Raw genomic sequence first — 14,774 nt, forward strand, 5'->3', positions numbered from 1 at the left:
AACTGCTACGTATTTGGAACAACTCTACATCACATGATTTGTGTCTTTACTGACAGACAGAGTTTTTCAAACTGAGGTCCTGAGAAAAAGATCTGCCACATAGGTCAAACGTGGCTGTCTGAGAGGACGCCATTTTGGTCCCTGGCTCTGATTGCCCAGCTGGTGTCACCTGAGCCGGAATGGAGCAGGCCACACGGTGTGAATCAATCTTTGTCTCTCCTTGGCTGCCTTGAAACCGGTCTGGCGGGTGGGAAAGTAGCGCACTGGGACACACCAATTTCAGTGAAGAGGAGATGAGAGAGGGAGGGGTTGGATGGAGGGGGGCAGTCCCACCTGGGTGGCCTGGGTGGAGGTGTTCAGGGTTAGACAGTGAGAGGAAAGAAGGAGTGCCAAATGTGGCGTCAGCTCTGATCACCGTTCTGTGACTGTTTGAGTGGCCCTGTGAAAGCCTCTCCTACCAGGTCTCACCTCCACTCTCCTCACTGCTCCCCCAGCGTCCGATGGCAAAGCATGACCCTGTAAGTCCTTCCTTTATCCTCTCCTCCTTGTTCTCTGCTTCTCTGGTTCTCTATCTGTTTCCCCTGTGCTGACTTCTGTCACCAGCTTCCAAAACAAGACTCTTTTCTTTCTCACACACTGACCATGCTGTACTCGTACTCTCACTTTCACCTCTGTCAGGGTGGGTTATTTAACTAAAAGTGGCCTTTCCTTGTGTATTGCTGATGTTCTCAAAAGTTGTACTTTTTGCCACATTATGGACAGATTGCAGGATACGTGAACCAATTTGTGTTGATACCAGGAGACCGAGGCACAGGGTCAAGCTGGTGTGTAGCTGGAGCCCCATATGATCTCATTGCGATTGCCTCTGTCTCCGATCTCTCTACTGTGTTGCTTCGCATGGTGTTTTGAATTGATGTTGAATCCTCCATGTGGAAAATATTGTGTTGAAAGTCAAGGTTCTTCATCTAAATGGATAGTGGTTTTATGTCTCAAACTAGTCTATTCACCCAGTTTGTGGAACCAAAATACGGGTGGCAGATTGTGAAATAAGGCTTTTGGTGGAAATGAGCCCAATAGGCCCACTCTACCCTGCTACTGTGATGTTCAATCTGTAACAGAGAGGATTTATCTGTATCGATTAGTGAATCAACAATCAATATGGGCTGGTTCCATTTTACCTACACATCTACTATTGAGCTCAAAGGTACTCTTTGGAATTGAAGTTCAAAGTTACAGTATATAACGACTTCATTGTTTATATGTACGGTCTTCCCTTTGAAATGTAACCGAAACCTAAAACCTGGAACAATGTCTATTGACCTATGTCGATTCAGTTGGGAATTCAGGCAAGCCGGCTCTTCCACCAACTGAATATCCACCTGGGGCAGCATTCTGGTTCGATTGCGTTGGAGTTTGGTGCCCAATGGTCATGAAACCGGAGCTGTTTACCAAAGAAAAGGTTTAGGTTATAAACTGGTATTATTACTGACTGTGCCCTGGAGACTTCTCTCTGTCACCAAGACAGACAACAACAAGTCCCATCTTTGTTTATTGTTGTGCTCATCATCCTCAACCAGACAAACACTTCGATATGATCCACGTCTGCTGTAGACCTAAAGGATCTAGTGATCCTTGTGATCATCACTACAGCCTAGGCCCTCTGAAATCAAAACTCCACCTAAGAATTTTGCAATGATGTGTAAATCTCCACCAATCCATAGCACATCCACTGTAGATGTAGAGCAAGAGCACACTACTCATCCGTTGTGGTGTTGGGTAATAACTTCTGAACTTGAAATAGCCTTATTCATGTTACCATGTTAGAACTGAGGGTGTGGAAATCTACTGAGTGAGAAAGGGGAGTGCAGGAAGAACATGTTATTGTTACGTCTCAGGTGTCCTAGGGGGAGGAGAAGGGCCACAGTCTGGTTTCAGTCAACAGATAAGGCAGGACAGCCGTGATTTGGGGAGGAGTGAGGAAGTTGGGCCTAGGTCAAGTCAGATGAAGTGAGAGAACAGGAATCACTAAAGTCCTGTCTAGCAACAGAGATGTATTGGCTGTCCAGATGTGCGAGGAGACTCAGCGTAGGAGGAAGATATAAATATGTGCTCGTGTAAACATGTCTTTGTCTTTGCAGCTGTTTGACCCGGTGGGTGAATAAACTTGGTTTGAGCTTTATCTAGTTGTCCGTTAGGTTCTAAATAAACAGAATAAAAACTAACGGTGGGAATCAGTGTGGAGGTAATTTATGTGTGTGCCTGCATGTTGTACAGGAAGCAGATTCTTTCCATGTCGGTCATTGCAACATAAACATTGCCATGCGCAGATCAGCCAAAGTCCCAACATCAGAAACCGTTAGGGAAGTTAAAAGCAATGTCATCGTCATAAGGAAACATGACTGGAATGCACCCCACCCCCCACCCTCCCTCCTCCCTGAATAAACACACAGTGTAAAGTGAAAAGGTGTCCATTTAGCGTCAAGGAAAAGAGAGACAGAACTCAAAGGCAATATTGAACCCTGGCTGTCTGTCATCCAGCACCAGGGGGGGGGGGAAGCACACTATCAGACTGACCGACCTGCACCTGTGTTTGAATGTGGGTTACAAATCACCTGCGTGTGTGATACAACCTGGCAGCAGCCAGCCAGGGACAGGGGGACGACCACAACTTCCTTTTGGAATTTGCTGTTCTGTTGTCTCCATGGCAGCCACCTTTCTTCTCCGTGGCAACAACAGAGACTCCTGGGGGGGGCAATGTGAGCTTGTCCTTGGCAACGTTGATTAGCTCTATTGTCTGAGATGCTTGATAGCGCTATGAGGAGCAGATGAATATAAAGCAGAAATGAGAGCATGATAAAGAGTGGAGGAAATGAATAAGGGGCCAATTGGGAATCTCGGCACATTGTTGCCTAGAGACATGGGACCTTCCATTGTGCTTGAGTTGGTTATTCAGGTGTTGGGATCTCACACTTGCTCGATGAGGATGATATGATTATGGCCGACAATGAGTTATATCTAACTTGTAGATACTAGAATGTGGTTGTTTTTCACCAATCATCAACCATCTGTAAGCCCTGTTCGCAATCAACATGTGTCCTCTAGGCAGCACCCCCATACACTGTTGTTTATGGAAGAATCGGGGTTCCTGCATGGAAGTTGTTTTACTGGGGTTTATTAAAGGCCCAATGCAGACGTTTTAAAAAAAAATCTCAATATCAAATCATTTCTGGCAAACAATTCAGTGCCTTTCTGTAATAGTTTTGTAATAGTAAAAAATTAACAAAAATAGCTTTTTAGCAAAACACTTTCTCAAAAAATACTTTTGCTAAGATTGTCTAGGAGTGAACTGAGTGGGGAGGAGAAAACTGAAAACTAGCTGTTATTGGCAGAATGGTTTTGAACTCTGTTATTGGTCTATTAAATATCCAATCAACATTTTTATCTCAATATCAAATAATTTCTGGCTAATAATTAAGTACCTTACTGTGATTGTTCTCAATTAAAATGATCAAAGACAAACAAATAGCTTTTTAGCAAAGAGCAATTTCTCAAGCAAGAATTTTCCTAGGACTGTCTTGGAGTGGTCTGAGTGGGGAGGGGAAAACTCAAGAAAAGCTGTTATTGGTAGAGAGGTTTGGAACCCTCTTTCTTATTGGTCTATTAACTAATTTACCATCTAGTGATGTCACCAGGCAGCCCAAAACTCCACCCCAACAAAACAATGACATTTCAGACTGTCTTTTCCAACAGCTCTTACATTAAAACAGCATTATCATATTTTGTACAATTTCAAAGTATTATTATATAAAACACAGGGAAATCACGGTTTTGACTGCACTGGGCCATAAACCTATACCGCCTAGCGACGTCATTTTGAAGGTCCTGTGTAGATTGTATTATCAATCACCAACTATCAGGAAATAAAACTGATTAAATTGTTTTTTTGACACTTTTACAGTGTTAAATATATACAATATGATACAAAACACTGGGACTTTAAGTTCCCACATGGACGTTTGATCCGAATATTTCTTTGAATGACTGACTGCTTAACCTTTTGTCTTTTCCCTCTGTGTTCTCCCCTTCAGAACGAGCTCCCTCCTCCATACTACTCTGTTGAGGTGCACACCGCCCTGCCCCTCCAGTCCTATGAAGAGGCAGTCTATGGGGCGGGTCCGCGGCACACTCCTCCCAACCAGCTATACTACATCCCCCAACACCCCCCACCAGTGGCTGCGCAGCACATCTGCCAGCCCAGTATATGTGAGTCGTACTCTCTATCTACTGACTATCCCAGTTCTGTCCCAGTCTAGTTCCCTCCATTCCTTATTTGCTTTCAGGGGACTACAAACCACCAGTGAAAGTAGTGTAAAATAATCAGAGTTTCAACAGAAGTGGTAGCAATACAAAAACATCCTTAAGAAAGGAGTGGGATTTTAACTCCCTAGTTATCTGTCTGCATTATGTGGTGTCTATACACTGAGTGTACAGAACATTAGGAACACCTGCTCTGTCCGTGATGTAGACTGACCAGGTGAGTCCAGGTGAAAGCTATGATCCCTTATTGATGTCACTTGTAAAATCCACTTCAATCAGTGTATATGAAGGGGTGGAGACAGGTTAAAGAAGGATTTTTAAGCCTTGAGACAATTGAGACATGGATTGTGTATGTGTGCCGTTCAGAGGGTGAATGGGCAAGACAGTAGGTGCCAGGCACACTGGGTTAAGAGTGTAAAGAACTTCAATCCTGCTGGCTTTTTCACGCTCAACAGATTCCCGTGTGTTTCAAGAATGGTCCACCACCCAAAGGACATCCAACCAACCTGACATAACTATGGGAAGCATTGGAGTCATCATTGGCCAGTATCTCTGAGGAATGCTTTCGACACCTTGTAGAGTCCATGATCCAATGTGAAGGCAAACGGGAGTGCGACTCAATATTAGGAAGGTGTTCTTTAGGTTTTTGCACTCTCAGTGTAATGTTTGTATATGGTCTCCTGGGGAAGATATATCTGTTTTGATGTGTATGTTGTGTGTGTTGTTTCAGCTCTTCCTGACAACAAGAAGAAACACAAATTCTGCAATCATAGTGCCAAGTGCTTTGGTGGGTCAGCAGGCATCGTTCTGCTGCTCCTCCTGGCCATTGCCATCTGGCTAGGAGGTAAGGCCAGGGTTGTCGTCATATTTATTCATATGGTGTTGTTACTCATGTATGTGTGCCTGTTTACTCATTTATTTGTAAGCTACTCTCTGATTCAGGAGGGGTTGGGTTAAATGCGGGAGACACATTTCGGTTGAATGCAATTCAGTTGTGCAACTGACTAGGTATCCCCCCTTTCCCTTCTGTATTTGTACAGACATTTACAGTCTTCCTCTGCTACCACTTCCTCTGTCTCTCCTCTTCTCCCCACCCTTACACGTTCTCCGTGCCCCCCAACCTATCCCATCCAACCCTTCCCCTGCCTCTCTCTATCTGTCTCTTATAGCTAGCTACATTATAGGCCTCATGAAGGCTGTTTCAAATCAGCTGTGACATCTCTCTCTCGCTCTCGCTCTCGCTCTCTCTCTCTCTCTGGGTAGTGCATTACGGTACCAGGTTGGCAACAGCGGCTGCCACCGTCGACCACCATGACAGTGAGGATGAGGGGCACCATGAGAAGCAGTTGAGCGTGCCCGTTCATGACACCTGCTCCAACTCCACCGTCCAATGTGACGCTCTGCGGGACTGCCAACTGGGCACGGACGAGTCCAGCTGTGGTAAGCACACTCTCACACACGACACAACAGACAGACATACGGGCTTGCAGGTAGGTGTACAGAAATGAAAGCCAGGTGGACGAGGTATGACAAGCAGAGAAACATAACCCTTTTCGTATCTTGTTATTCTATCCCCTCCTCTCCTTCTCTCTCCAGTGAGGTTTGGGGCGGACGGTGCTCTACAGGTCAGAACGTCTCAGGATGGTCGTTTTCTCCCGGTGTGTTACCAGGGATGGGACCAGAGCTACGCCGACCGTACCTGTGCCCAACTGGGCTTCAGAAAGTAAGACATCCCCTTATTTCACAACAGCCATTTTATAAGCTACCTTTAGAGAGCAATCACTTTCTCTCACAACAGCCTTTTTTGTATACGCTACCTCTCAAAGTAACTACTTTCTCTCACAGACATTTGCTCGGTGACGTCTAATTTCACTGCTGCCATTTTCAGTATTTACTCTCAGATTGAATCTCTGCGCTCCTCTCTCTCTCGGGTTGGTGTGCCTGTGGCAAATTGACTTTCTGGGAATGCTTCATGGGAGGGGAATTGATTCTCGTATTGCTTTGGCCGACAGAATCTAAATGTGTTTGTGTGTGTCGACCATGCAGGTCCTTTGCAACCAAGGCAGTGAAATCCCAGCAGTCAATTGGTCTAACCCTGAACAACAGATCGTCTTTACCCATCCAGGGCCAGGTCAACGTCAGGTAAGAGAACTCCTCTACAAACCTTAGCACATATGTATTTACTCATTTTAGTCCCATGTAATGTTGAGGGAATGATGGCGTTAAGTCACACACTGTCATTATCTGTCATGACTGGTCGGGATGTAATGTTACGTCATCATTATAGCTGCATTATAAGCCTCATGAAGGAAGTTTCAAATCAACTGTAACCATGCTGCACAAATCCCAGTGTGGTTTAATGTTAGATCCGAAGTTCCTGACATGGTTGTGCTTCTGTTGCTGTGTAGCTCGTCCTGCCCAGACCAGAATACTGTCTCTCTGAAGTGTATTGGTAAGGAGCCCTCATCTGTTCATATTTCACCAGGCAGGTCTATATCAACCTTCTATTTGAAATCTGACTTCTAGTTATAATTAGATACAAACATTTGATCACTTCTTCCCCTTTTCCAAGATTGTGGACGTCAACAGTTGTCATCCCGGATCATAGGGGGCAGTGTTGCCAAGCTGGGCCAATGGCCCTGGCAACTCTCTCTACACTTTGGTGGATCGCACATATGTGGAGGGGTCCTGGTGTCCCCTGACTTTGTGGTGACAGCCGCCCACTGCTTCCCCAGGTCAGTGACTAGAGGACAACAATGCTCAGTTCCAAACGGATCCCTTGGTTCTAATTCTAGACGCGCTATGTAGACCCTTGGTAATAGCTCCACCGTACCCTCTCTGCTGCGTTCATGAATAGTCGGAGTGAAATCCGACTTTTTTGGAACTCGTTGAGAATGCCAATTGACTAACGGCAAGCTAGCTGCTCCAACCATAAACGGAAAGTACAGCTATAATGCTCGTGAACAGTGTAAAAAACAACAACATATAAATGGATTGTTTTTGATGAATGAAACAACAAAAAGTCATTTAAAGTCCAAAAATGCTGTTGTCAAAGTAATTTCCTAAGTCAGAGTTCAGCATATCCAAAAACACCGGAGTACTCAGGCGATGCTAGGGATTCTGACTTTTAATGACCAGTTAGAGGACAATTCAAATGGATTTTTTCCCCCACTCTGAAGCTTGTATTTCCCGAGTTTCCGACAGGGTCATGAACGCGCCACTAGCCTCAGGAGAATGTCAGTCCTTTTACTTGCACATATCCATATAAAACACAGACTAGTAGTGAATCTGTGCAGCATCTCGCTCAGCACGACTCAAGAATAAGCAGCATGGCAACCCCTCATCACCTCAACAACCCTCACCTTGACAACCAATCTCAACTCAATTATACACCTTATTACCATAATAATAATAATAATAATAACATAATCTGTGTCATAAGCTACAGCCTTGGTTTGAGAAGTAAAGTAATATATGTTTTATTGTATTTTTTCCCGTGCCCATTGAAGGTCGTTCCCCCCGGTCCGTGATGCCAGTAGGTGGCGTGTGTACGGAGGAGTGGTGTCACAAGACAAGCTTCCTTCTCCCTACCTCGTGGAGAAGATCATCGTGAATGAGAACTACAACAATGTAACCAACGACCAGGACATCGCCATACTGAAGCTGGCCTCACCAGTGGACTTCACTAGTGAGTCCCGGCTCTATTCCTTCAATATCAGAGAAACGCTAGGGAAACGCTAGCATCAATGTTGGTACAGCACTGTAAAAATGTTTGACCTTTGAACTCTAAATGTCCGGGATGCATCCACACTCAGAATGGTAACCTCGTATGGGTGTGTGTGCGTACGTGTGTGTCATTGTTTGTAACTGTGTGTTACGTATGTGTCTGAAGTCAGAATGCCCACTCTGTTTATCTAACTTACTGTTTGTCTTTTTTTGATTCAGATGCAGTTCAGCCTGCCTGTCTGCCAGCCTTTGACCAGACATTACCCCATGGAACCAAATGCTGGACCTCGGGATTCGGAACAACAGATGAGGGGGCAGGTAGGAAGAGAGACAAGGGAGTGAGAAATGGACTGTACTAAATTAAATAATGCTTATCTAGAGTGACAGGGACAGACAACAGGGACAGACTGGGACCAGAATTCGGACCGGGTATTTCTCACACACCGGCCCATTTCTATCCTCGAGGCCCCCACACCAGCCCTTTTTTTTATCATTTTGCACAAGAAACAACAACAATTTGGACAGGCCCACTGGGTTAAAAATGAACCAGCCCATCTGGCATTTCCCAGAATTACCAGAATTGCCGTCTCTGTGATATAAAGAGAGTGATGTGGAGAAAGGAGGCTACACGTGCATCATTCATCCAATCTCAATGTCTTTTCATTGCAGAAAACACATGCTATATTCAGTAGAGCAACAGTTCACATAGTGCAACTAGCCATAGTGTCGCTAGCTGAAGTGTGTGTGTGTGTGTGTGTGTGTTTGGAGAATGACCGTGTACTGTATGTGTCCCTTCACAGCGAAACCCTCCAAAGACCTGATGGAGGTGGCCGTTGACATCATCGACGTGCGTGTGTGTAACAGCTCCAAGGTATACTCTGGCAGTGTGTCCAACAACATGCTGTGTGCCGGTGATCTCAACGGGGGCAGGGACTCCTGTCAGGTACATGTCCACATATTGCAGTTGAATTCTTCTATTTACAGGGCTTGGGACTCATTTTATAAACATTGTGTACGTACAAAATATACCCCAAACCATGCGTGCTGCAGTTTTACCGCAAAAGTTGGCATTTATACAAACTGAACTCGGCGTGAGAATATGCTTACCTCCACGCAAACGTCAGACCATGCCTAAACACATTTTCTAGTGCTTGAAGTATTGTATTGCAAGCAGGCAAATAAGTATTTTGTGCACATACGGGATATGATGACGCGCTTACTATCTAAAAAAAGGGGAACGAGATGCAGCCATTTGCCATTAGTGAGAAGAGCGAAAATGTTTTTTGTTTTTGGAATCTAAAATAATTAGACACATCTATTTCCTATTTTATTTCATATTATAACCATTGCAGAATAAATTCCTCACCTTTTTTTGGCCGTGATGCATTCACGAAGTAGCCATTTAAAAAAATACCATGCACATCTCATTTAATTGGGCCTAGTGGCCTAGTAAATAGATAGGCTATGTATTTCAAGTTTTTATGTAGACTATGCGATCCCATAGGCAGCACGTACAGTTGAATTGAACAGGTGAACAGACACTTGAATTTAACAGGTGAACATTACAGTTGATATTTTACATTGCATAATGTATGCAACTACTGTGAGAAGCCTACTGTAATTTAAAATGTTTTGAGTAGCCTAGACAATGTTTTAGAATTCGCAGTCCGGCATATTTAGGTTGGGGGAAAAGTCAATGCAAAACATTGTTGAACTAAAATGTTCTGCTGGCAGGTCCACAACAATTAGCCATTGTTTTCTCTTTCAGAAACTGTCCCAGTTCTTTGCCAGATACAGCATGAGTTATTGCAAAAGATTAAACATTTCTGCCAACACCTCCAAAAACTTCGCAATTGCTCTTTCTTTTAGAAACTGCCGTGGCCTAATTCCAATAGTTCCAAGTTATACAGAAAATAGAAGGCTTTAGTGTTACCATAAAAGTTGAATGGAGGGTGTTTTCCAGGCTGAGTTATAATGCTTGTTCACACGCGCAGTTTTACGTCAAGTCTGATTTATAACGGGAAACGTGTATGTACGGCGTACACCAAGTTTATAAATCTCAATATTTTTTTGTGTGAAATTTACGCAGCGGTTAGAAATGAGGCCCCTAGGGTGCTCTAGAGGTTTAAGCCGCTGCCTCTAGAGCACATGTACAATGTGCCCGCTGTCAGCATGGCTTCCATTTTGACCGACTAGTCTTTCAGCCTTCCTTCTCCTACCTTTCACCTCAATCTCTCCCTATTCCATTAACATACAAAAGACTTTAAAAACATTTTTTTTATTTTTTTTTATTTTTTTTACAGAGCCATAAATGCTGAGTTTGTCAAACTGACCTCCGTAAGGACACCAGATGTTCCATGACAGCAACATTCTAAATTCTTCCCAGAGTCTAACTAACTGTCTTAGAACGTTTGGTGCCAACATTACTCATTAAAATTCGGAATGTCAGTAATCCACAGCTGTCCTCTCCTGCTACTCACCAACTCTTGTCCTCATCTTAGACGCCTTTGGGCTGAGAAAATTATCTCTCCCACTACTCAAATTCCCTTCTACCTCATCTGCTATCCACGACATGAAAACATACAGTATATTGTAGCAGGTGCTTTCCACACCTTGGCCACTCACTTCAACTGTTCATTCATCCATTCTCTCCTCTTCTCTCACAGGGAGACAGTGGTGGTCCTCTGGTGTGCCAAGCCAGTGACAACCTTTGGCAGCTGGTGGGCGTGACCAGCTGGGGCAGCGGCTGTGGGCAGAGTAACAGGCCGGGAGTCTACACCAAAGTGTCCAGCCTACTGCCCTGGATCTACAGCAAGATGCAGGTGAGATGAAGAGAAACTACCTGGATTGCCTGTGTTCCATCAAACCACACCATGCAATACACACCTAATACACAGCTCACCTTCCATTGACTTACACTACTTGACCAAAAGTATGTGGACACCTGCTCGTCGAACATCTCATTCCAAAGTCATGGGCATTAATATGGAGTTGGTCCCTCCTCTGCTGCTATAAGAGCCTCCACTCTTCTGGGAAGGCTTTCTACTAGATGTTGGAACATTGGTGCGGGGACTTGCTTCCATTCAGTCACGAGCGTTAGTGAGGTCAGGCACTAATGTTGGGCGATAAGGCCTGGCTCGCAGTCAGCGTTCCAATTCATCCCAAAGGTGTTTGATGGGCTAGAGGTCAGGGCTTTGTGCAGGCCAGTCAAGTTCTTCCACACTGATCTCGACAAACCATTTCTGTATGGACCTCACGTTGTTCACGCGGGGATTGTCATGCTGAAACAGGAAAGGGCCTTCCCCAAACTGTTGCCACAAAGTTGGAAGCACAGAATCGCCCGGGAACAGTGGGTTAACTGCCTTGCTCAGGGACAAAATTACAGATTTTTACCTTGTCAGCTTAGGGATTCGATCCAGCAACCTTTTGTTTACTGGTCCAACAGTCCTACCTGTCAGGCTACCTGCCGCCCCAACTAAGGGATCTAGCTCAAACTATGAAAAACAGCCCCAGACCATTTTTCTTCCGCCACCAAACTTTACGGTTGGCACTATGCATTCGGGCAGGTAGCATTCTCCTGGCATCCGCCAAACCCAGATTCGTCCGTCAGACTGCCAGATGGTGAAGCGTAATTCATCACTCCATAAAATGCGTTCCCACTGCTCCGGAGTCCAATGGCGGCAAGCTTTACACCACTCCAGCCGACGCTTGGCATTGCGCATGGTGATCTTAGGCTTGTGTGCGTCTGCTCGGCCATGGAAACCCATTTCATGAAGCTCCTGACGAATAGTTATTGTGCTGACATTGCTTCCAGAGGCAGTGTTGCAACCAAGGACAGGTGATTTTACACGCTAGGTGCTTCAGAACTCACCGGTCCCGTTCTGTGAGCTTGTGTGGCCTACCACTTTGCGGCTGACCCGTTGTTGCTACGAGAGGTTTCCACTTCACAGTAACAGCACTTACAGTTGACCGGGGCATCTATAGCAGTTTAGAAATTTGACGAACTGACTTGTTGGAAAGGTGCCATCCTATGACGGTGCAACGTTGAAAGTCACTGAGCTCTTCAGTAAGGGCATTATACTGCCAATGTTTGTCTATGGCTGTGTGCTCGATTATATACACCCGTCAGAAACGGGTGTGGCTGAAATAGCCGAATCCACTAATTTGAAGGGGTGTCCACATACGTTTGTATGTATAGCGTATGTTAACTCTCATTGTTCCCTCTGCAGCTGGAAAGTCTGTGATGCCACCTCCTTTCCAGTGACCTCGCCGCATCCTGTCTCTAAAGACCGCTGGCGGCCTTCTTTGTCCTTCCTCTCTGAACATCGCACCATGAAGTCCTCTCAGAATGATACTAGATTGACAGATCAAGATGGATAGATCGAAGGGTCGACAGATGAAAAGATGGCCACTAGCTAAGGGAGTAGCAGGAAAGGCATACTGCACTTTAACACAAGACCATGGTTCTTGTGTTCTTCTGTTCCTTTACTGTACCTTCTAAAATCACAAAATGCATTGTATTTACTGTAATTATGCCCAATGGCTGCTACACTATGTATAATATGTGAATCCAGGCCAATCCATTCTGGGCTCCGATTCCAGTGTTGGGTTTGAATGATTTTAAATCCCATCTGTTTTTCTAATCTTACAGTAAGGATATTTATGACATTTACCTGAGACAGGAGGTTCTCTCCTATGTTTAAAAAATAATAATTAAATCTAATATTTTGGGAGAGACTACATGCTTATTTCTGTTGCATCTATAAGGAATGTAGAGTGCTTTGTGATTCATCTCCAGACATGATTTAGTGTTAATTATGTGAAACTCATCGGAAAGAAAGGAGTATAACTACTGTAGGGGACTGTACCTTGTTTATAATGAGGGATACCTGACGAAAACCAGTTACAACTGAAGTATCTGATCAGCGATGAATTCAAGAGAAACACATTTGTGGTTTAACACAGCTGCCGCATATCATCAGGTATGGCCTATAAACACTTGTCACATGGTATTGTTGTCACAGAATAGATTTGTGTTGACTCTGGCATAGGAATATAAACTCAGCAGAAGAAGAAACGTCCTCTCACTGTCAACTGCGTTTATTTTCAGCAAACTTAACATGTGTAAATACTTGTATGAACATAACAAGATTCAACAACTGAGACATAAACTAAACAAGTTCCACAGACATGTGACTAACAGAAATTGAATAATGTGTCCCTGAACAAAGGGGTCAAAATCAAAAGTAACGGTCAGTATCTGGTGTGGCCACCAGCTGCATTAAGTACTGCAGTGCATCTCCTCATGGACTGCACCAGATTTGCCTGTTCTTGCTGTGAGATCTTACCCCACTTTTCCACTAAGGCACCTGCAAGTTCCCGGACATTTCAGGGGGGAATGGCCCTAGCCGTCACCCTCCCATCCAACAGGTCCCAGACGTGCTCAATGGGATTGAGATCTGCTCTCTTCGCTGGCCATGGCAGAACACTGACATTCCTGTCTTGCAGGAAATCACGCACAGAAGGAGCAGTATGGCTGGTGGCATTGTCATGCTGGAGGGTCATGTCAGGATGAGCCTGCAGGAAGGGTACCACATGAGGGAGGAGGATGTCTTCCCTGTAACACACAGCGTTGAGATTGCCTGCAATGACAACAAGCTCAGTCCGATGATGCTGTGACACACCGCCCCAGACAATGATGGACCCTCCACCTCCAAATCGATCGTACTCCAGAGTACAGGCCTCGGTGTAACGCTAATTCCTTCGACGATAAACGCGAATCCGACCATCACCCCTGGTGAGTCAAAACCATGATTCGTCAGTGAAGAGCACTTTTTGCGAGTCCTGTCTGGTCCAGCGACGGTGGGTTTATGCCCATAGGCGACGTTGTTGCCTGTGATGTCTGGTGAGGACCTGCCTTACAACAGGCCTACAAGCCCCCAGTCTAGCCTCTCTCAGCCTATTGCGGACAGTATGAGCACTGATGGAGGGATTGTGCGTTCCTGGTGTAACTCGGGCAGTTGTTGTTGCCATCCTGTACCTGTCCCGCAGGTGTGATGTTCGGATGTACCGATCCTGTGCAAGTGTTGTTACACGTGGTCTGCCACTACGAGGACGATCAGTTGTCCGTCCTGTCTCCCTGTAGCGCTGTCTTAGGCATCTCACAGTACGGACATTGCAATTTATTGCCCTGGCCACATCTGCAGTCCTCATGCCTCCTTGCAGCATGCCTAAGGCACGTTCACGCAGATGAGCAGGGACCCTGGGCATCTTTCTTTTGGTGGTTTTCAGAGTCAGTAGAAAGGCCTCTTTAGTGTCCTAAGTTTTCATAACTGTGACCTTAATTGCCTACGTCTGTAAGTTGTTAGTGTCTTAACAACCGTTCCACAGGTGCATGTTCATTAATTGTTTATGGTTCATTGAACAAGCATGGGAAACAGTGTTTAAACCATTTACAATGAAGATCTGTGAAGTTATTTGGATTTTTACGAATTATCTTTGAAAGACAGGGTCCTGAAAAAGGGCTGTTTCTTTTTTTGCTGAGTTTATGAGCATTTGCTAGGCTAAATGAATGGAGGCATGCATAGCTCACCGCATGATCCTCAAACGTGTTTCTTAAAGTGAATTCAAAGGCACTTTACAATGACTGTAATGCCCGAGAAGCCAGTGTTTGTGTCACGGCCGTCAAAAGGAGGAGACCAAGGTGCAGCGTAGTATGCGTACATTCTTCT

At 45.0% G+C, this 14,774-nt stretch overlaps 1 protein-coding gene across 1 annotated transcript; it reads left to right on the top strand.

The window, feature by feature from the left end:
• Window positions 1–400: 400 nt before the first annotated feature.
• On the top strand, window positions 401–12,715 carry LOC120018849 (transmembrane protease serine 13-like). Its single transcript, XM_038962069.1, has 13 exons — window positions 401–518; window positions 4,089–4,263; window positions 5,048–5,161; window positions 5,581–5,757; window positions 5,914–6,040; window positions 6,364–6,459; window positions 6,726–6,769; window positions 6,890–7,052; window positions 7,827–8,005; window positions 8,263–8,361; window positions 8,844–8,986; window positions 10,710–10,865; window positions 12,273–12,715. Exons 1-13 carry the CDS (start codon window positions 501–503, stop codon window positions 12,285–12,287), a joined length of 1,506 nt encoding a protein of 501 aa, XP_038817997.1. The 5' UTR covers window positions 401–500; the 3' UTR covers window positions 12,288–12,715.
• The last annotated feature ends 2,059 nt before the right edge of the window (window positions 12,716–14,774 follow it).

The sequence above is a fragment of the Salvelinus namaycush genome, chromosome 23, assembly GCF_016432855.1.
Source record: "Salvelinus namaycush isolate Seneca chromosome 23, SaNama_1.0, whole genome shotgun sequence".
In the NCBI taxonomy this organism is placed as follows: domain Eukaryota; kingdom Metazoa; phylum Chordata; class Actinopteri; order Salmoniformes; family Salmonidae; genus Salvelinus; species Salvelinus namaycush.

Bases quoted from the DNA above. Each gene is read 5' to 3' on its own strand.
- LOC120018849 (XM_038962069.1), top strand. The intron at 4,264-5,047 runs GTGAGTCGTACT...GTGTTGTTTCAG, and splicing joins CATCTGCCAGCCCAGTATAT to CTCTTCCTGACAACAAGAAG. The intron at 5,758-5,913 runs GTAAGCACACTC...TTCTCTCTCCAG, and splicing joins CACGGACGAGTCCAGCTGTG to TGAGGTTTGGGGCGGACGGT.